The sequence below is a fragment of the Diachasma alloeum genome, unplaced genomic scaffold, assembly GCF_001412515.2.
Source record: "Diachasma alloeum isolate Michigan unplaced genomic scaffold, Dall2.0 Dall_scaffold_00369, whole genome shotgun sequence".
Classification (NCBI taxonomy): Eukaryota; Metazoa; Arthropoda; class Insecta; order Hymenoptera; family Braconidae; genus Diachasma; species Diachasma alloeum.
The window spans coordinates 26,334-50,039 of NW_021680508.1; the positions used below are offsets into that span (position 1 = coordinate 26,334).

Below are 23,706 nucleotides of genomic sequence, written 5' to 3' on the forward strand. Positions count from 1 at the left end.
GAATTTAATAAATTTGTAACCCAGCCATTTTGCGCCGTCGGTTTTTTATTTTCGAAATGAATAAAGGTGGAGTTGGGGTGGGGGGAGGGTGAATTTGGAAAACGAGTAAAACACCCATTTTACCCGTTGGTTTTTTCTTAACTAAAATGAGTGGAGAGGGAGCGGCGGGAGGGGGAGACAAATTTGGTAAATTAGTAATCAACCCATTTTGCCCCTTTTTTCAATGAATAAAGGGCGGCGGGTGGGGGGGGGGGGAATTTGGAAAATGAGTAACCCACTTATTTTGCCCCGTTGGTTTTTCCTTTTCTAAATGAATAAAGGTGGAGTGGGGGGGGGGGGGAATTAAAAACTATCTGTCACAACATTCGGTCTAATTTCACGAAAATTTGAAGTTTTTCTTATTGAGACGAAAAAATATATTTTTCCTGTTTCGATTAGAGATGCAAAATGACCGTCATTTTTTAGATTGCGGCATATGACCAAAAAATGACGGTCATGTGACGGCACAGATGTTCTATAGACAAATAACGGTCACAAATTTTTGGTGACGGTCAAAAAAGTAAAATATTCATGTCCGCGTGTAAACCATCTATGTAAATGGATAATGACAGTCATAATTATTTTTCAATTTGTGACGGTCATTTTATTCATACGAGCAATCAGCTTGTTCGGAAGAGCGGGGCGAAATGAGACACGAAGGATGTTGAAAAATCGTCGATAACTTGAGATCCACATAGCAAAATAACACAAGAGTCAGAGACAAATAAATTAAAATTAAAATGAATGAAAAAAAATTTCATTTATATATATAGAAAATGACCGTCATATTCTTTCGATTAATTGTGATCGTCACGAGACAAATATTTTTGACGAAGCTGGCGGTCATTGGGGTCTGGCACATGATCGTCAATGACGGCACGTGACCGTCATATGACAGGTCACATGACACCCTCGCATCTCTAGTTTCGATCAATCCAAGATCCTAAGAAAACACTTTCCTGTTCATTTTTCATTTTTAATTCGAAAAATTTTAGATTAATGAAACAATATCCTTAATGATGAATACTGAATTTTTATAGACCAATTACAAACAAAACTTGAAATCTATGGATGAATCATGGTGAAAAGCCCACAAATAATCAATTAGATTGAAAAAAAAAATGGTTCTTAGGGTTTATTGATCGAAATCTAAAACGGATCCCTAGCTTTATATCTTGGAGTATTCCGAACATTTTGAGACCTAATTCACCCAAAACCAATAAAAATTGTGGTCCAGGGACATTTTTGAATGAAAAAAAAACGAAAAATAGTAATTTTTACCGCTGTCCGATCAGTTTCGCCCCGAGTTCGGCCATTTTTCTCACTTTTCAGGGTACTGCTACACATACCAAAAGTTTTCCAATGCCCATCTCACGTGAGAAAAAACTTTTTTATTTCACCGGGGTATCCCCTTAATAAATTAACGAATAAATAATTGATTTTGATGAATTGATGAATTCATTAATTTGGAAAAGAACTTCCTGTGGTAACAGTGATTACGAATATTCGGTAATCACTCACTGTAATCAATGTAATCATTCGTATTCATGTAATCACCGTTTTGGGCAGTGGTAATCACCGTAATCACGTGCAATCGATTACATTTTGTAATCATGGTATCACCCCATTTGAATGGGAATAGCCTCTCGTATTTTGATAATTCATTATTCGATAATTTGTCTTAATCTTCATTGTGATTAACAATAATAGCAATATTGATAATGACAATAATAAGAATAATAAGGGCAAAAAACACACCTCATATTTATTTCAATCTTCATAGCAGATTTAATGATAATCATGAATTAGTCGGGTCAATCAATTAATAAAACGTCGGATCGATCTCTAACGGCATGCAACTTATAATCAACGATTCAGAATAACAATTTTAAGGATTACGCGGTCGTCTCGTGGTTGTAATGGTAGTTAATCCGAGAGTTCAATCAAGGGTGAATTATCAAGGGTGAATTATCAAGAGTCAATTGTCAAGGGTGAATTATCAAGGGTGAATTGTCAAGAGCCAATTGTCAAGGGTGAATTATCAAGGGTGAATTGTCCAGAGTCAATTGTCAAAGGTGAATCATCAAGGGTGAATTGTCAAGGGTGAATTATCAAGAGTCAATTATCAAGGGTGAATTATCAAGGGTGAATTATCAAGAGTCAATTGTCAAGGGTGAATTATCAAGGGTGAATTGTCAAGAGCCAATTGTCAAGGGTGAATTATCAAGGGTGAATTGTCCAGAGTCAATTGTCAAAGGTGAATCATCAAGGGTGAATTGTCAAGGGTGAATTATCAAGAGTCAATTATCAAGGGTGAATTATCAAGGGTGAATTATCAAGAGTCAATTGTCAAGGGTGAATTATCAAGGGTGAATTGTCAAGAGCCAATTGTCAAGGGTGAATTATCAAGGGTGAATTGTCCAGAGTCAATTGTCAAAGGTGAATCATCAAGGGTGAATTGTCAAGGGTGAATTATCAAGAGTCAATTATCAAGGGTGAATTATCAAGGGTGAATTATCAAGAGTCAATTGTCAAGGGTGAATTATCAAGGGTGAATTGTCAAGAGTGAATTGTCAAGGGTGAATTGTCAAGGGTGAATTGTCTAGGGTGAATTAACAAGAGTCAATTGTCAAGAGTCAATTATCAAGAGTCAATTGTCACGGGTGTTACATCGTAACTCGTTCAAATCTTCGCGCGGGCTGAATGCTAGTTTCTATCTAGTTCACCGCGCCACCGCTGCGAGTTTTCCCCCCTCTCGACTCGCTGGTTTCTCGCGGGGAAGCGCTCAACCGACGCTAACCCAACCTAGTCTGCTGCACCACGTGTAACAGTCAGACCGACGCTACTCGAGCACTCAAGTTCTAATCGATCTTTTATGTGAAATCAGTGTCACTAGTAATAAAAGTGTGGATTTGTCAATCCAAAACATCTAAAAAATAAGTCTCCTCAATCTTACATTGATCCCTCGCGAAATTTGTATGAATCAAGCGGATTAAAAGTGTAGTGCAACGCCAATCGTATTGGAAGTGGTGCAACGTGCCGCTTCCTCTACACCCCTTTTTTGAAGTGGCGAACGGCCACTTCATCTAAAACCATATCGGAGGTGGTGCAACGGCCACCTCATATCGTCGTAATTTAATTACGAAAAATATCGTCTCGGAATCACAAAACGTGTGATTCCATAACCCATCCTTTGCATCATCGGCACGCGTGCGTGTGTGTGTGTCTACCTATCTATAGCTGCGTCCGACAGTTCACATCGTTGTGTTCTTAGGACAGACATTGCAGTGTAGTAGCATATGTGTATGTGTATGGAAAACAAGTGTCATTCGCAGTTGTAATCGATCTATTACATTATAATCAATAAATCTGGGTTTTTTATGCCGTAACGGCTTTTTCCCATCCAATTCTGCATTTAAATTATTTAATCCTTTTTTTTGTGTTTGTTTTAAATCGATTCTTCGCGATTTTTAATTCGACTATCATACCACCTAGGGTATGATAGCCTGTACGTCATTTCAACGGGTGAATTATTAACAGTCAACAACTGAATTGTCAAGAATTGTAATTGACTCTTGATATTTCACTCTTGATAATTGACGCCTGATAATTGACCCTTGACAATTCACCCATGACAATTGGTACTTGACAAATCACCCTTGATAATTCACCCTTGACAATTGACTATTGATAATTTACCCTTGACAATTGACTCTTGATAATTTACCCTTGACAGTTATAAACCTCCGATGTTCTATTAAAAAAGAAATGCTGTAGGAAATCCTATAAACCACCAATGTTCTATTTTTAAAAAAATCCTATAGGAAATGCTATAGGAAATCCTATAAACCTCCGATATTCTATTAAAACCGAAATCCTATAGAAAATTCTATAAATTTCCGATTTTCTATTAAAAAAACAAATACTATAGGAAATCCCATAGGAAATCCTATAGGAATCCTATAGGAAATCCTATAGAAATTTTTCATACGTGTTTGGTTGTTAATGACAGTGGCCGTCATTATAAATCCTCTAACAATGAATTGATTCTGAGATAACCTATATTGTTTCAACCATACGATTTCACCCTTAAAATGCGCCCTGTTACCCCTGTGGTTTCACCCTTAACATGCGAACCTTTATGCCATCGGTTCGAGCTCATCCACCAAACCCGGGTGGGCCAGCTCGAAAAGAACTGGGTCAAAATGGGTTTAACTTATTTTCCAAGTTGACCCCCCCCCCCCTCCCACCGCTCACATTCAGTCATTGAGAAAAATAAACAAATGGCCCAAAATGGGTTTCTTACGAATTTGACAAATTGTCACTCCCCCCACCACCCCTTTAGTCGTTGACAAAAAACACCAATGGGGTAAAATGGGTGGTTTACTTATTTACCAAATTTACCCCCCCCCCCTCTCACTCCACCTTTATTCATTTCCGAAAAAAAAACAAATGGGGTAAAACGGGTGGATTACTAATGCACCGAATTCACCCCCCTCCCCGCCCACCGGTCCACTTTTATTCATTTACAAAAAAAAAACAAATGGGGCAAAACGGGTTTGTTACTCATTTTCCAAATTTTCACTCCCTCGCCCCCCTTCATTCATTGAAAAAAAAAACAAATGGGGCAAAATGGATTTGTTTCGTATTTTTCAAATGGATACCCCCCTCCTTGAAATTTCATTCAAAATTTACTTTTATCGGGGGAGGACCTCATTAGGCACCCTAAATTTGGGATCCCTATACGGCTCTGCTTCTTCATCATAATTTTCCATTTTGCTGTTACCGACAGGGCAAATTGTGATATGAAGCTTCCGAGTTGGCCGCAAGCCGTGAGGGAGTAAAATCGCCGCGAGGATAAAATTCATTATTTTTAAAGTTTTTAAATGGCAAAACAATAGACTGGAGGTCACAAATTTCAACTAATTCATCATCATTTAATTTTTAATTAATTTTGCAAAGTTTATTTAATTAATTTTCATGCTTTTTAGGGCTAAAAAAACTTCCACGCAGCTACCACGCAATAGCGTGGTAATTATGTGGCCACTGAATCGCCAGGGTCTAGAAATTCTATAGGGATTCTATTAAAATTCTAGGGAATTCTCGTTAAAAGTCTATTTGTTGTAGATATTTGATAGGAAAAATTCAATAGATTTCGATTTGGACATAACAGTACCCCATGATATATCAAAAGTTGCTCGATAGTTATTTTCATCAACCGAACCTTTTAAATTTCACCTGGGGCCCTCTTAATGACGTTCGGGGCTGAGAGTGAAACGGTCGTACGTTTTTTTATTTTCTCGCTGTATTTGCTTTCGAATGAAAGCATGGTATTCGTCGGATTTTGACATTCTCTAATTTTACCTGGATATGATGTAAATGGTATGAAACATGAAGAAATGATGTTTCTAGAAAATGTCTGCATATCCGGGTCTGATCGTTCGGTTTTTGGGTTACCACTTTTTAGAAAATATAACATTAATTGGGGACGCTTAATAACAAGACGCCCTCTATGAATGTCTGCGTTAAGGGTGCACATCTACGATACGCAAACAAATGGGGGCTTGTGTGAGCGCGTGTGTGTATACCTCTTTGACGGCCATATTGGCAAAAAACAGGGCCCTCAACGATATTTCCTGTTTCCAATACGGGAAAATCCATTGGTATGAACGTAAAATTTTGACCCATATTAGGTACTATTAAGCTCAAGTTTGATGCACAATTTCAGCCTGATCGGTCCAGTAGTTCCTGAGATATTCAACTTTTTGTATAACACTAAATTGGTCAATATCTCAAAAACTACTTGATCGATTTCATTTTTTTTTCAGAATACTCGTCTCGATTTCTTCTATTTAGGTCAATCAAAATATATGTACTCTTTTAGACAAGGTTTTGGAGATAAATTGAAAAAGGGAATTGCTATGGAACCATTCGGAAACTTACTACCAATGGAATTGGTAGAAATGAAAAATTGAAATACGAATAAAACATAAAGTAACAGTCAGATGTCTTCTGCAATATAGGAGCCGTTAACTGCTTGTTTTATTTTCAAATTAACTCCTGAACTAAATTTTGTCCAGAAAAATATCGAGAGAATTGAATTTCCTAGGAAAAACGTATTTCATGTTTCCTTTGAAACTAATTAATTTTGTAAATATTCACAAGAAAAAAAAAAGGAAATGAAAAAAATCATGTTTTCATCTCCTTTTTCTCAATTACAACTGTTTATTTGGACTTTCAATGTCATACCAACAATCACTTTGTTATTGACACTCACCCATCACGATTCCTGTTTAAGTCCCTCCAATTGTCCCTTCGAGCCCCAAGCGTATAAGAATGAGAGGAAAACGTGGAAGATGAAATACAAAAATCGAAAATAAAGTATTGAGAATATTTCTCATGTCTACAGTAAGGAAGACAAAGCTACTGAGGATGTGATACTCACCCAGGCTCTCTGTCTCTGCCAGGCTCCCTCCAGTTGTCTCTGGGTCCAAGGTAGTTCCAACTACTGGCGTAACCTCTTTCATAACCCGGTCCCCATACCCCAGCGGAGAAATATCCGCGCGAATCAGGTCTATCTCGAGTTGGATAACGCTCGTATCGATCATCGTAGGGGCGACGGTTGTAACTTCGTTCCCAGTACGGATCATAACGCTCGTAGGGGTCATACCTATTTCCAATAATTTATTTTCAGTGTCGAATGGGCATGGAAGGGATTTCTCTTCTCTTGGAATTTATTTGGGGAGAGGTAAAACGTAACTGTGAATGCAAATGTTTGATCGTCTCGTTATAGATTGATTTCAGGGGAAAATATCGGAAAATGTTTTCCATTGGGAAACTTCAAACTCCGCAAAACAGATTCCATAATATTTCCCCGTAAAATCACTCAGTATTGAGATAATTCCATTCTTCGGAAAGATAATTTGTGATGGTGATTTAATATTTGAATTTTCACGTCTTGCCAATTGTTTTATGATCTCCATGATTCCATACCAAGCACAGGTCTTAAACAAATTCATTATCTTTCGTACTATTAGAAATATCGAAATTCTAAAAATTTCCCCACGAAATAGATAAAATTATCAACACACTGCGATTCGATTTTCTTTTTCACAGTATTTTTAATATTTTTCGTCAATACATAAACATTACGGAAATGAATTCCATATCGGATGTGTATTCAAACCTCTCGTTTATCGAGATAATTTTTATCAAAAATTCGGAGATTTTTATCGACTATACTTTATACATTCCTTTGTCGAATGGTGCAACCGAAATTTTGATTCAATAACTTAGTGATTTGTTATTAACAAATTTCCGACAATCGCCAATCTGGGCAACCGTTTGTACTATCAAACCGAGATTAGTCTTGAAAATTCCAGAAAGATCTGTATAAAGGGGTAGGCAAAAAAAATAGACCGGGAAAAAATAGCCCACACCCCCAAAACATGCTGTGGTCGATACGCTCAAGCTAACAACTTAATAATACTCGAGGTATTAAAATTAATGAAAATTTAATTATTTTCAACAAGTCAAAAATGAAAAACTGAACGAATGGAACTATATTAATTAAATTGTCCTTAGAAACTTCACTAAAATGTAAATGATTGTCTTTTTTTTGTTATTTGGTGGAGGATGAATTCAACTTGCGCACTAACACACTACACTTTGGATACTGTTGTTGGTTTATTTTGTACATGAGGTTGTGAACACAAGCGAGAGATAAAAATATCAGTTGGAGTGTTGAAGACTGATTTAAACTTCATCACCATTCGTCTAATACTGAATATTAGGTCATCCAACTTGTGGTGACACACTTTTCATTTTCTATATCTTAACAAGCGATAACCGACATATAATGATACCTTCATAACATTATTCAGTAATCTCCTCCATTACTGACGACGCGCTCCCAGACTGCTGGCAATTCTCGAACACCATGTGGAGTCACATTTTCATTCAAGCTGAAATAATCCTATACAACTCAATATCTAACTGCTCGTTGCTGTTGTAACGAGTGCCTAACAATTCCCTCTTCACGTGACCAAAACTATTGAAATCACACGGATTCATATCGGGAGAATATGGTGGGTGGAAAAGTTCTACCCAACCTTCATTGTCAATTAACTGCCGAACCATGCGTGCTGTATGTGGTCTGGCATTATCGTATAAAATAAGGGGATTTTTGATGTGATGTTCTTGTACCCATTTGGGAATATTGCCCTCCAAAAATGCCTTATAACGTTCAGATGTCATAGTTGTATTTTCTGCATAAGTCGTCCAAAAAGCGATCCCTCTTATATCCATTGCAAGTATCAGCAGCATCTTCCGTTCGTTAAGTTCTGCACGTTGTAATCTTGGCGCTGACGTACCTGGTTCCACCCAAGATCGTGATTGATGTTTTTGAAGAGGGGTATAAAATTCGACCCAACTCTCATCAACACACAGGAGCGTAGAAAGTATATTTTTATTACGACGATACCACGCCAACTTGCTACGTGCAGCTTCATATCGAAATTCTTTTTGACGGTCAGTTAAACTGTGAGGTATCCATATTGCCAATTTATTGACCAGACCTAAATCTTCGGTTAGTGCTCTATGCACAGTCGAATGAGGAGTACCAAGTTGGGTGAAAGATCGTTGACACTGACTCTAGGTGACTGACGGAGAGCTTCTGCGATTCTCTCTCTCCCTTCTAATCTATTTGATGACATTGGTCGAGGGACCCGCACCTCATCTTCAGCGGAGGTTGGACCTCGTTTATAAGTACTGAGCCAGTGTTGTATTGTTCGTTTATTTAATGCATTGCGGCCAACACATTTCACTAATAACCCGTGCGCGACTCCTCCAGAGTAATCTAATAGGGAACAAAATTTGAGGAATATTCGTTGCTCCACTACACTCACAGATTTTTTCAATTCCTCACTGCTATACTGAATGAGCAGTACTATCATGTTACTATTTTTTTCGTCAGATGGCGCAATACCATGCCAGTTGGAAAGAAAAAGGTGACACCAGAAGAGGGATGACCTGATACATTTTTCCGTTCCTTTGGCAGAGAGGGTTGGAAGATTGAGGAGGGACCTTTTAAAAATGTGAATAGTACATTACGCAACTAGGGCGGAAAGCAGGCGGTTACTCACGAGGGCAGCGCAGCCCCCCGCGAGAAAAGGGGTGTCCAGGGGGCGAAGCCCCCGGGGGGTCAGTGGCGGGGGGCTTCGCCCCCTTCCACTGAAGAAAAAAGATCACATTTATTTAAAAAAGTAATTATAAAAAAGTGTGATTGACAAATTATGCGGAACTTCTGAAGAAAAAATTAATTATATTCATTAAATATGTAATTCAAAAAACTTGTAAAGTATTTTTTTAATTGAAAAAAATTAATTATAATAATTACAAAATGCAATTTTTAAAAATCGTTAAAAATTCACAAAAAAAAAGAAAGTTAAAATTATAAAAAAATATGATACACATCGCCAATCAACTCCTCATCAGTAAATAAATCCTCCTCACTGCCTAACTCTTCATCACTATCAATAATTATACGATTTTGGCTCATTTTATCTGGTTCGAAAATCACCTTTTCATTTTTTAGTCATTCCATGCATTCACTATTCGGAGGTTAGATTTCCTTCCTTGTTATGCTCTTTTAATAGGTGATGCGCATGCGCGTCATGCGTTATTTTCGGCGCTACTTTCCAGTTGACTATAATCAACTGAAACCCATGCGGTTACACGCACGTATCATATAATAGTATATTATGTCACCAGGCGATAAAAGTATTATCTGGCGAATGTGATTATAATCCTCGCCTTCGGCTCGGATTATAATGCCACATTCGCCAGATAATGCTTTTATCGCCGTATGGCATACGATATTTTATCTCGTTGGGCCCGAAAACCGCGATCTAACCGAGCGAAGCGAAGTTAGAATCGCGGTTTTTTCGCGCCTAACGACATACAAAATTATTTGTGACTGGAAAAGTGACGTTTATAGATCTTCTACGGGAACTAAAATCATTTTAATAATAAAATGACGTACCCTCCATTCTCCATCCCTCTCACCCTTTTTCCTTTTAACAGAAATTATGTTTGTTTCAAAATATGTAAATATTCCCTGCTATCATTTCAAATTAAAAGTAGAAAATTAAATGAGATTTCGCTGACGACGAAAGACGTGTGAAAACCCATCCAATTTGAAGAATTTCCTGGGTCTATTTTTTCCGTGGCCTTTTGTTCCGGGATTCTTTTGATCATCAGTGTAGAAGTTGTCGCGTATTGAACAGCGCATTCCAGTTGACGGGAGGCCGCCGGCCGATGAGGACACACTGCGTGATATGGATGGCGTTCTTGAGGGGTTAAAGGTCGAACGGGTCAGTGCGGAGTGATCAGAAAGGGGCATTTTTTAGACCCTCAAATCCAAGTGCCCTCAAGCTATCGTTTGGCCCTTATCCTCGAACTTCATAAAGGATCGTTTGACCCTCAACGGCTTCAACACCAGTTAACCCATTGAACGATCAAGCTCACGAAACGTATCGGTGTGGCAACGGTGCAACCAATGAGCACGCATCACATGGTTGTGTGCGGTAGTGGCCAAGCGTACATAATAATGACACCAATTTTTTAATAGAGAATATCTTCAATAAACACGATATTTAAAAAATTGTTTTTTTTTCTGTGAGTACACGGAGAGAAATTTATTAGAAAAATTCTAGTGCTAGCACGGAAAAACAAAGAGCAGCCAAGTGACGGCCAGGAAAAAATTCCAGTGCCGGCACTAGAACTTTTATTGGGGAAAACGTGAATTTTTCCTGTATTTCTGTGAAAATTTCACAGAAATCCCCAGCAATTTTACCAGAAATACCAAGAAATTTTACCTTAACGGCACTAGAATTGTTCACAGCCGGTGGATTGTAAATTTTTCCAGTACTCGTACTAGAATTTTTCTGGAAAATTTCTCTCCATGTAATGAGAAAAAACATCGATTTTTTTGGCCGACTGTAATGGTTGGGTGAGTTAGGTGTTGCTCCAGCGGACATCCGAGTGCAACTGCGTTTAGCGCGGTTAGTACTGGGATGGGTGACCGCTTAGGAACACTTTCGCCCAAAAATTTCGGAAGGTAGGCACGATGCAGTGGCTTAGTGTGGCCTCTAGTCAGTGTGACAGAAGGGCACATTAGGGATCTGCACAAGCGGCCGACTGTACGACTGGGGTTCTCCATGTTTTTCCATAGTCGGGGAAAAATTCTAGTGCTCGGCACCAGAAACGAGGCGGAAACTGCCGAACTCCCATATTTCAATCGAAATAAGAATAAAAATTCTAGATCAGCACGGAAATTTTGCTGTAAGTTGATCAATTTTTGCAAAGAAGCAGGAGAAAAATTCTAGAGCTGGCACTAGAAAATTTCTCGGTGTGTCAATTTTGTGGGGAATTCCGTAGAAAATTGTGGGAAAAACTTGATTAATTCTTGGTAACATTAGAAATTTTATTGTGCAGTTGGAGAATTTTTCTAGTGCTAGCACTGGAATTTTTGCCATTCTTCCTATCCTCGTACGTGTCCGCGCGACATCTGCAACGTTCGGCTCGCCGAAGTGAGTCAAGCAGCTGCACTCGGGAGTCCCGAGTGGAGACTTATAAATGGCGTCTTCAACGTCGGGTAACGTTAGCGCGTGTTCTGTAGAATTATGTGACAATCAGGGATTATTGGGCTTATTTTTCTCTGAAAGTGTGATTAACCATATCAAATTTGTGAGAAAAAAAGTGTCAAACAACCGGTCGTAGAAAATGTTGAAAATTACTGACATTATTCAGTGATGACGTTTTAAGATAATGTAATTCCCTTTAATCGTGGAACAAATGCAATAAAAAAATCTATCAAAATAATCGTTGGCTCATTTTTGTTGATACTCTAGTTAATTAATTTGAATAATGTTGATGTTATTAATGAATAATTGAGGGAAAAAAAATTGTGGTCCGGGGAAAATTTTTTCGTCTGACGAGTAATTTTTCGTTTGCCGATAAAGAAGATTTCGTGATGAAACGTCAAATTTTTTAGTGCCGAAGGGGACATTTTCATGTGCTGGGACATTGCGCCTCAATTCTAGTGCAGCACTAGAATTTTTCTCGGAATTTCCCCACAAAAATTCTCTGACTTTTCTCTCCGAATGGGGTACAGATAAGAGTAAGACGGCCCATGGTTTTTTTAATCGTTATTTTGCATCGCTTCGACTCGGTTAGGGTATACTGCGATGATGAAGACTTTAAATGGTTATATCGCACCATTCTACTCGGTCGGGATTTGAACTCGGAACCTTTCGCATGTGAGGCAACGAACTCACTGCGCCGAGCCACCGCGATACGGCCCATGGTAACGCAGATAAAAATCAGGAGAGAGAAGTGGGAGAGGCAAGGCAGACGAATGGGAAGCCTATAAAACCGTAGTGGTAGTAGGAAAGAAATATGAATAAGAAAAAAGAACATAGATTTTTTCAATAATCGATTTTTTTTCCAGAAAAATCGGTTCTCAACATCGATGTTTTTTAAAAATACCGAGTCTTCGATAATCGATGTTTTTAAAAACATCGCCCATCCCTATAGTGGGGACGCATAATGATCGTTCAATGAGTTAACCCTCAAATATAAATGAAAACAAAAATGTTTCTGAATTGTGTTCAGTAGTCTTTTCGACTGGTGTCCCATTCGGCTCCGGTCTCACTTACACATTATGAATATTATAAATTGGCTTATCTCCATGAGGAATTGTTTTATAAAAAGATGTCATGTAACACTTTCATGGAGAATTCTCTTAACTACAAAAAAAAGGATGAGGTTTCCTGATAAAACCACTCGTTATGGAAATAATCTCATGTAGTATTTTATATTTTTTTATGTATATTAAGACATAGAATTGATGAATCACTACCTCACGGGATAATTCCGATTGTACCGGTCGTATCTGTTCACGTAGGGATCATCGATGGGTCGTCTGCGGGCAGTGATCGGGTAAGGATCATATCGATTCACGTAGAGATGCCTCTGATCTACGTTGTCATAGCCGTTTCCTCGCTCAGGATAGCGATCGGTGTTATAGTCGTACTTGTCGTAGTAACGATCCCTACCGGCTTGGATGTCGTATCTGCAATTACCACAATTAAAATTAAGTCTTCATCATCATTGATTAATGATCGCCAGTAAATGACGGTCACATGAGCAGATGCCTATGACGGCTGTTATAACTCTCCTCCCTCTTTTTGTGACCGTCACAATGTGCCAAGAAAAAATGACAGTAATTTTTCATCTGTATAGATGCAGCTTCTTTTTTTCTTCATCATTTTTTATTCGAATTCATATTGTATTGGTCGACTGCGCATTTTTAAATTGAAATCATGGGAGTTTTTAATATGACGGTCGTCATGCATCTATATAGATAGTTTGACATCAATTTACTTACAAGTTATTTGTGACTATCATTTTTAGAAAAAAAAAATTCCCGATTTTTACGGTGACTCAATCGTGCAAAATCAGTGAATTGGAAATTTGATTTGTTATTAAATAATTATAATTGAATTCAAAAAAGAAAAAACATCTCTCACTTCAATTAACTCTAACACTCATAAACTGTATCATTTTCAACACGATAACCCGAATATTCGAATTGTTAATCACGTTCAGGCACTCAGTTTTTTATTTCCCTATGTATTCCTTATGGAAAATGAACTTAATGACTGCGGGACCCCTTAGAATAGGTCGACATGCCCCGTGTCTTCATTCCTGATATTTTTGATCCATAATACTACAATCTGAAGGGCAGAGATGTACAATCTCGTTACTTTTATGTCCCGAAAGCAGTCGTTACAATACGAGAAAGTATTCGTTCCTCCAGACTCATTACTCTTAAATTTTTTTTATCAATGCTTGAAATAAAAAACAAGAGTTAAAGAACGAGAAGAATCAAACGAGATGAAGAGGCGGGGTTAAATGGGAATAATGAAATCATAATTTAACATTTTATTTAATAAAATATTTTCAAAACAATATTTTATATCAGTTGAAGAATCTTCTGTCATATCCTTTGGAGCTTTTAGAGGATGTACTGGGAGTTTGCATTGAGGAACATCATCATTCGAACATTCTTTACTTTCAGGCGGCTAAGATAGAAATTTACAAAAAATACCGAATACTTTGCCATCTCGATACTCGTTACTTTCGGGTTTGAGAAATAACGGATTAAGGAACCTTTGCAGTAAATTTTGGGGCTATAGAGTGGGGAAAAATATCAAAGGTTCCGATACTCCACTGCATCCTTTGAAAAAAAAATAATGAAATGACGAAAAGTTCATGGGTGGACTGAAATTTCGTCGTTTATGTTTCTTTATACTTATTATTCATGATTAATCAATTCCAAATTATTTTTATTTCGAAATATTGTTTATCCGAATTTTTTAACAAATAAAAATTTTCATGAGAGATTGGAAAACCACGCATTTTTGTTCGACGCAGTTGGTATTGTTGTCTCCCGATAAAATCCTATACTGAGCTGTAGAATCTATAGTATATGCTTTGACTGAGTTCACACGATGGCCTCCGTCGCACGCACTCTAACCTCCCTCAACGTTGCCATGTTCAGCCATCAGTTTAGTCTAACGTAACTAAAATCCCAAACTATGCCATACATTTTCAATAATTACAAATAATCCCTGTGGTGACGGCTAATGAAATTGTGGGGATATGTTCCTGAAATATATACGGTTTTATTCGTGAAGCGTTTCGATTTTTATTCCATTGTCGATTATTTTTTTGTAATTTTTGAAAAAGTGGTGCCATAAGACTGTATGTTAATGACACATTCTTCATATTTTCTTCTCAACAATCTACGTGGTTCAACGTTTTGGGACTTCGGGAGGATATTTATGATCACTCAATGAATATATTCGCAAAATTTCAGCTCTGCAGTCCATGTCGTTCTACTGCCATATACTTACTGCAGAAGTTCCTTAAAACTAACGACTAGTTACTACCCGCACATCTCTACCGAAGGGGTCACCAATAAAATTTGTCTTCTCTCAGGACACCCTAATGTTTACACATCATTTTGAGACAGTTGCTTAGCAATAAAAAATAACAGGATAATTACCGATCTGGATAGCTCATCGGCCGTCCCACATCATGCCTCACATACGGATCATAGCGATCATATTCCTGCGGTAGTGGTTTGACACGATCATAGTCGTAAGCCGCTCCTCTCTGCCTCTCATAATCATACGCTCCCCGCATCCTATCGTAATCATAAGCAGGTCCTCTCATCCTGTCGTAATCGTAAGCGACCCTCGTCATGTCGGGAAGGGAATTGTCATAACGATCCCGGTCTCTCTTATCCGCTAAATAATCGTCGTCGTAATAGTCGTATCGATTTCTCTGCCTCCACCTGGTAAACACCCATCAATTAAATTAAACCCTAGAAACTCCAAACGAGGCCATTTTGCTCCGAATTCACTATTTCATATCATCTCTCGGGAATTCGGATCGCAAAGAGGCACAACCAGACAAATGGTTCATTTGAATTCAATTAACTTTATTCAAATCTAATGAATGGGTTCATGGAAAAGCTCTTGATGAAGCTTTCATTTACATTGAATAAGTTCTTTAACCCCAATCTGGTCGCCATACGCCACTGCGGGTTGGTCACTTCCGCAGGCATTCGCTGCGGTGTTATTTAGGATTCAGCGTTGCCGAATTCAATCTAACACTGCCCGGGTGCGTTAACCCTTCAGAACTCGCGCTATAAGCGCCGCGCCGCGTTTTTCAAATTTTCGCTTGCCTCTTGCAAAATTGAGCTTTCAAAAAATTGAAAAAATTAGAATGCCTAGCTTGAATCATTTAGAATGGATTAGCAAGGTTCTTATCCGCTGAAAATGCATCAAGGCTACGAAAAATAATAAATTGTTGAGGCTCATACGCAAAAACGGCGCCGTGCCGCCCAGTGCGAGTAACGAAGGATGTAAAATTTTCAATTCCGCTGTTGTTGTTTCCCGCTCGCCGCACGCTCGGCGCGTACCTATGAACGTGACAACGCTGCGTTACTGAAAGCACGGGCGGCGCAGCGCTCACCACGCGAGTAACGAAGGTCGGTGTCTGAGCGCGAGTTCTGAAGGGTTAAGGATGTTTAACCAAGTGTTTAAACAAGTGGACAACTTAGTTGAAAAGAAAAAGAAAATTAACGAAATAAATCATTCATGTTATGAATTATTTTTCTCATCAAATTAGAAGTGTTATGGCGTACTTTTCCGGTCTCAAAAACAATAATTAAAGAAAACGTTCATAGATAATGGAGGACTTGTGACTGCAGTGGTAACAGTCGAATTTTGATCGAGTAACATCGCACACTTCAGCTAGTAGTGCGGTTGTAACAGTGAGATGAATGTGTTATACGTGTCCATATGCTTCCAGCACTGAATTATCATCGCCGACTTTATCGACCTCGATCAGCTGTTGTGTGGTGTCGCCGCGTTGTTCGACTCGTAATGGCGGTTAATATTTTTTTAACATTTTAAAGGTCTTTATTAACATATATAACAATCAAGTACATCAAGGACATTGGACTTAAAAATAGTCCAATCAAGACTTTCCGCCCGACGTGCACATGCGTTTTTTTAACACGTCTGCAAAGAAACTCTTTGATGAGCGGGAGAAAAGTATAAACTTTCAGTGCAGGGGTGTGAAATAGTTATTTTCATCACAAGGTCCACAAAGTATTTTCTGACGANGCCTTCGGCTCGGCCTACAAAGCCACATTCGTCAGAAAATACTTTTGGACCGTGTGATGAATTCAATTTTTCGTCAGAAGGCCCGTAAACCGCGATCAAACCGAGCGAAGCGAGGTTAGAATCGCGGTTTACCGGGTCTTCTCACGAAAAAGATTATTACTAACGTGTGGCTCAAGTATGAACCTGGCATATGAGACAATGTTAAAATTATGATGAATAATGTGGGTTTTGGCTAAACATCCTTAACTGAGTATCCGGCGGTGTCGCTTAACATGGAAAAAAATAATTCATATTTTAGGTCTAAAAAAGAGAGGTATTGTATCTCTTTACCGAGAATTCTATTGGATTTCTATTGTAATTCCATTGAAAAATGTTGCAGCTTTCTACGCGTTTTTCTTCAAACGAAATCCTCAATATAAGAGATCAATAGAATTTGATTTTTCTAGACTCCTTATTCTATTGAGATTTGTTCTATGGAACTTGCTTGGCTGAAATTCCTTGAGTTTTATCATTATAATATTTATAATATCGTTATAATATTTTTACTAAGAGGAGAAAAAAATTGAGTGAAAAAAAGTCGACAAGTTTCTGTAGAAAATGTGTCAATATAAAAAGTTGTATCGAATGATGAAATTCTAATGATTTTTTCTATAAAATAGTTTCCATTGAACCATTTCTGTTAGGAAATCGTGCAAAAAGGCTGCGAATGATACCAACAGGATTCAATAGAAATCGAGTAGAATTTATCAGGAAATTTTCTAGGTTTTTCTATGAAATTTTTACATGCGTAATGTAATAATAATCTGTTATTTACATCAACAAATCGTTAATGAATTGTTAATTACATATAATTGTAACATTTTCGTTGAAATAAGTAGATGAGTTTATTCGTTTCCAACAAAAAAAAATGTTAAAATCAAGATAAATATTTTAAACGAAGAGTTTCATGACATCCCAAATAAATTATGCCTTTGGGTGTAGTATACGAGGCACTATAATGAACAATTGTTGTTGATAAGAAGAATAAAGTGACAATATCCTCCGTGTTTATCCTCCTCAAGCGCTTTCAAACCGCCGAGTGCCTGCTGGGATGCCACGACATGTCTGGGAAATTTTTCTCCCCTGGAATCACTTTCTTCAGTCACAAACTTTAGCAATAACGTTTGGGGTAAAAGACACTAGCTGTCTGCATGCCAGGTTTGTGTGTAAACGGAAATGTATTACATGATGAAAAAAATTTCAACAGTTATTTCATAAATGGAGTGAATTGATATCCCCCATTCGAGTATAAACTATCTTTGAATCAAATATATTTAATCCTTTATTCAGGTTCATGCATGTACTTAATCCTGGTATAAAATATACTCCATTCAGATTTTTTTTTCTGAATTGTGCGTCCAAACAATAATCGAAATACAGTAAAAAAATTCAAATTACTTGGAAATTGAATTTTATAATTGAAACTAAATTATTGACATTAAATTATCAAAAAAAATCATTGTCATTGAATTCCGGAATTCCTCATTGTGAATCTTTAGGATAGTTTCAGGGACTGGTGAAACAAAATTGTATTGCGATGTCCTCAGTTGAAAAAAAAACCGTGTGACATCACTACATAAGCAATCCCCTCCCCCTTCCCTTCATCGCAAAGCGTCACAATTATCCCCCTCCCCACCCCGAATCGTGTGGCGTAATATTTGAATGCCCCCGTGGAAATTCTGGCAGCTTCATCTCCGCACATATCTCCAACCGGCAATAACTCACCCTCTGTCGGAGCCTGCGGACTTGTTTGGGTCACAGGTGATGCAACGTGACTCGTAGTAGGCAGCGTCGCGGTGCTCTGGCTCACCGCGTACACCAATTGCACCAGAAGTCACGGATGAGCCCTCAGTGGCGTATCTGCTTCCGTAATACATCTCAGAGCGAGCCTGACGGTACAAGTTACCGAGAGTTGTTGCCGCCGACGGTGTTGGGCTTGGCTCATCACCCAGTGCATTATTCAACAGCAGTAGAAACACAAACAGTGTCAATTTACCCTAAAAAGAAATATACAGGACTCATTGAAGAAAAAAATAACAAACATTCGTGTAAGTTTTTTGTCATATGTAGAGAAGAAAGTGTGAAATTTGCCCCTAAAAACCAAAACATATTTTTGTAAAAAATACGCCAAGAAAAAGTTTTTGTTTGGTTCTTACTGGAAAGTAGAAATTTTTGAAAAATACAAAAAAATGAAAAAGAAAGCCAGCAATGTCGAATAAACAAACAGTACACAATCAGATTTCTGTGAGAAACATAGTTTCAAATCGAATAAGGATTTTTTTTCAATTTTTTAGGAATTAAAAAAATTAGCAGACGGAGGACCAACGTCCTCGGCGCGGATCAGAAGATGGAGAATTAAATTGATACTAGACAGTGAGTTGAAAAACTCCGCGTCACACTGCAAGTGTAGTTCTCCACACGCGCACCTGGCGGCAGCAGTTCCACTCGAGTAGGTAGAGCTAAGCAGTCACCCATCCAAGTACTAACTAGACGTAAACAAGACTTGCTAAGGAACCTGTTCGTTTTTCTCTCGGTGTGCAACTCTCAAAATGATTAAACACGGAGAGCAAAATACACGACAATCTCGTGGAAGGTCCCTCCAAAAATTAGTGTGCTACCCACCAACGCAGAGACGCATTGGAGGGTACGCTAATAATAGAAATGTAACATTCCTATAATTCTGGGGAGTGTTGTATAAAGTCGTATTAGTAATATAATTTCCCCAAATATTCCCTAGTGGAGCTCGTGCTCCGCGGGAATTATTCGAACTCAACGTCAAAATGTCGCGTATTTGATTGATCAAAATATATGTAAATAATAGAAAATAAATTTATTCAGTTTAACAAATACCCATGGGAATAAATTGAATTTAGAAAAGGATAGGAACTTGAAGACATAAATGGAATATTCCCAGATGTCTAGACACTGTGACAGCCCGAACGAAAAGGTGACAAATGGTTATTGTTTAATGACGCCCTTCGCGAAACTAAAATTTCCTCTTCGAAATTATTTTCTCTCGAATTTCTTAATCCCATCGTAAAAGCCTTTTCTAAATGGTCTGTATGACCTTCCAATTTCCATTAAATTTGTCTCTGGTTCCCTATTTATTGTCAACCTCGTAAAGTTTTTCATTGCTCTTCGTACGCCGCAATCGTCACAAAGAGACCTTTCCGAGTAGAACCCTATCATAAAACCATTGACAACTTTCCTTAATGAGTCTAGAGACTCCCTCAAATCCTAAGGCGGGAGAAAACGTCCTCCCCTTCTTTTCGCCCCCAAAACTTCTCCTCTTCTCGATGCCAGATGTTTTCCTTCCCCCCTTTTTGCCACGTTGGGCCCTACGTCACAAGCGACGCCACTAGAGAGTGGGTGGGCCCTAGAGGTCAAGCGTTGTGGGGGTGAAGAGGCCAGCCCTTCGGAATAAGTAGCGCTGTGATTGGCTCCCTACCACGTCTTAGGGGTTGCAACTTAGACTTAAGAAATTTCTGTAAAGTAGCGTAAGAACCAGAAGCTAGAAGTAAGAACACTCCTGTCTCACCGTTCGAAGAGGAAACACTTCCTCTAATTGTAATTGAATTCTTGAAGTCTCCGAATAATTTTGATTAAAAGTACAAAGTTTTAAAAGTGAAATAAACCGAGTGTCGACAACGTTATTTTGAACCTTCCCGCTTCCAGCGAGCAGAGTGCTTTAGCGCTCCACGGGCAACTTACCCGCCACCTTTCTAAAAAAATACCTAAACCCGAAATCCTCATACAACAGGAGCAAGTTAGAAAATACTAGGTGGCGCTCCACGAAGTCGCGCGCTCATCCAAAAATTCGTGTGCCACCCACAAAAATTTGCACTCTATCCGATACTCCACGTGCATTGCGAGGCCAATTCATTTTTTTAATCAAACAGGACACCACTTAGTAAAGGAGTGCAGACGAAAATGCAGTGAGTGGCACACGAAAATTTGTAGAGGACCCCGTCAGTTTTCCGTCTCTGGTTCCAAAAAATATGATTTCCTACACTAGTTTCTAATGAGCGGAAAAAGTCGGGTGCAGCACACGAAACTTTGGAGAAAGGTGGTCCGAATTATGATTGTCAGAATCCAATTTGTACAGAGTATTCTCTATTTTTGGGCCTCCTTCGGTACGTCCCATGTGTTGGTAAAGAAAGTACATTAATTTTCGAGAGATTTTTCTCTCCGTAAACTTGATACAGTGGTTACTCCCTAAAATTTCAGCCTCTGCGGCCAGAATTCAAGGAATTAAATGTTCGGGAAGCCCTTACCCTTCCATTGGAGGCAGAGCTAGGAAAGAGATGAAGAGAGCGAAAGAACCTGCGTGTGATTTTACTGCGCATTCCTGTCGCGCAGAGGGACACACAGATTTACCCAAACGCCTTTACATTCTCGATGGTGGGGGAAGTCAACTTCTCCGACTGAAATGTTAGGGATTAATCACTGTAGTTAACGACATTTAATCGGCTATAGGGACAGGGCCAAGCATAAGCACATTTACCTTACTGAGACTTGGAACACCTGAAGTTATTACACGGAATTGTTCTCAGGTTTATACTCTACCCCCGAGGTCCCAAGATCCCCTAAACATCAACGTGACACCCCGCGAAATTGATAAACGCTGTGAACGATCAATAACACTACCTAAAATGGAATGGCTTAAGCTCCGGGGTTTGCAATAGGTTTCAAAGCTTTACCCCACGACTTGGCCATCACAAAAGCGCAATTACGTGTGTTAACGTGGGAAAGTTCAAAGCTTCCGGGCGTAGAGAGAGCGTTTAAAGTAGTTGCGTTTAAGGTAGGGCCACAATGGACATTCAACGTTCAATTGCTCCTCGGCAAACTAATGAAATTTCAAAGGACAATGTGTTTGTGTTGGTGCGAGAAAACACTTCACCAATGTCTCTTCCATTCATGTTGACTTTCAATTAATGGGGAGGAGCGGATGCTTTGCAGTCGTTTGATGTTATGAATATTTGGTTTTACCGGGGATTACTGAATATATCATTGATGCATTCGAATTCATTTAACGGAGAAAAATATGGAATTCATGTATTCTAGTCAATTTTTGCTCGAGAATCCAAGGTTTTCCATTGATGATAAAGGAAATATTGAATACATTTAATCCACGCTGTATTCCATATTTGGAATTAGGTGAAACATTTTTTTGTCCACATGCAGTTGAACTTGTGGGGTCTCAATAATTTTTCAATTTGTAGATCAATATTTTTCAATCGCAATATTCAATATTTTTAATACTGAGACGTCGATTGTACCCGGAAAACCATGTAAGGCATTAACATTGTGTATTCTGTGAATAGACATTCTCTGGGTTACTTCCGGTCAGAAAGTGACACTTGATTTCATTTGAATTATTTCAATAGATGGGAATGGGCAACTTGGGTAGTCTCATCAATTTTTTATTATGCAGGCTGATAAGTAGGTAACAACATTTTATTTCTGGGGATAGTTGTTCTCGTTGTCTAATGACTCAGGCAGTCCCTTTCGGGCAGAATAAATTTCGTTGGTCTCATTCAAATAATAGAATACGTCTTCATCTGTTTTGGTGCTGCAATGACTATTTCTGAGAATTAAAAGGTTATCCAATTGATAGTTTTACTGGGGGGTCTTAATGATTTTTTTAATTGGTGATGAGTATTTTTCAATTTCAATATTCAATATATCTGGAACTGTCATCGATTATGCATTAAATACATTTAATTCCTGTCGTATACCATATTCAGAATTGAATGTACCATTTTTTATCCAACTTGAAGTTAAATTTGAAGGTCCCAATACCTTTTCATCTTGTAAAGATCATCTTTTACTTTTAATATTTAATCTCTGGAGCTGAATTGTCGACGGCGAACAATACCACCTCCAGTGCATTAATATTTTCCATATATATATTGAAATGTTTATTAGTAAAAATTTTTTCTCGCGATCCCCTATCGGCATCAATCATTATTTTTATAATATCTTTGTAATATTATTAGAAGTGGCACCTTACAATAATTAAGATTTACTTATCTTCATTGAAATTCGAACAATAATAAAATAATTGATAATTTAAAGAGTCAATTGACTATGAATTATGGAATTGTCAATTGACTATTGAGTAAATAATTCTAAATTTTATAAAAGAATTTATTCGATTAGCCAAATAATCGTCAATCTTTCGGAATTTGAATATTTAATTGATGATTAATTTGATAATTGAAAAATTGTTGGATAACATTTACCACTTAACTAATGCAAAACTCACCTTAATTTAAAATCGATCGAGGTCCAGTGGTCGCGGTCGTTAAATCGTTAGTTTGGCTTGACGATTAGACGGTCGTGGGTGCGAATCCCAGTCGGGGTGGAATTTTTAACTTCTGATCACAGGGGTTGGGGATTCCACTGAGTGGCTGGGGTTCAGATCTCGGCAGGGAAGGGCCGTTAACTTCTGCGAAGGGTTTAAGGGCCTACCTGGGCCTACCTGGGCCTAGGCTTTGGGCGAGCGGGAGGTTGCTAATAGAGTAACCGACTGTACCGACATGGGTTTTCTGTGGTTTCCCACAAAGAGGATAGACCTGAGTAGAGGCCCGGATCGGGGGGTTTGACTGACTCCAAAAATGTTAGTTGGTACCCCACGGGAAAGGCAGCGTCCCGGTCGAATTGTCGGTAAATGTGAGTCGGGTGAGTGAGTAACTCGGCAGTAGCAGTCCCGCTCTCCCGCTGTGACAGGGACAGGTTCGGAAGGGTACTTTTGTCCGCCTTGTGCTCAATGTTTACTTTATGTTTTTCAGTTGATTTATTCGCCGACTAATTAATATTAAGGGATGAAACAAAGACTGTTGAATGGAGAATTAAATTCCCC

At 38.4% G+C, this 23,706-nt stretch overlaps 1 protein-coding gene across 1 annotated transcript in view; it reads right to left on the reverse strand.

The window, feature by feature from the left end:
* The window catches only part of LOC107041608, a 37,029-nt gene that overhangs the window by 5,842 nt on the left and 7,481 nt on the right, over positions 1-23,706 (reverse strand). Inside the window, exons 2-6 of the mRNA XM_015262228.1 lie at positions 18,567-18,838; positions 15,173-15,463; positions 12,962-13,174; positions 6,485-6,709; positions 6,317-6,352 (exon numbers count right to left, since the gene is read on the reverse strand). Coding sequence (XP_015117714.1) covers positions 6,317-6,352; positions 6,485-6,709; positions 12,962-13,174; positions 15,173-15,463; positions 18,567-18,838 — 1,037 coding nt within the window. The remainder of the gene's footprint in view (positions 1-6,316; positions 6,353-6,484; positions 6,710-12,961; positions 13,175-15,172; positions 15,464-18,566; positions 18,839-23,706) is intronic.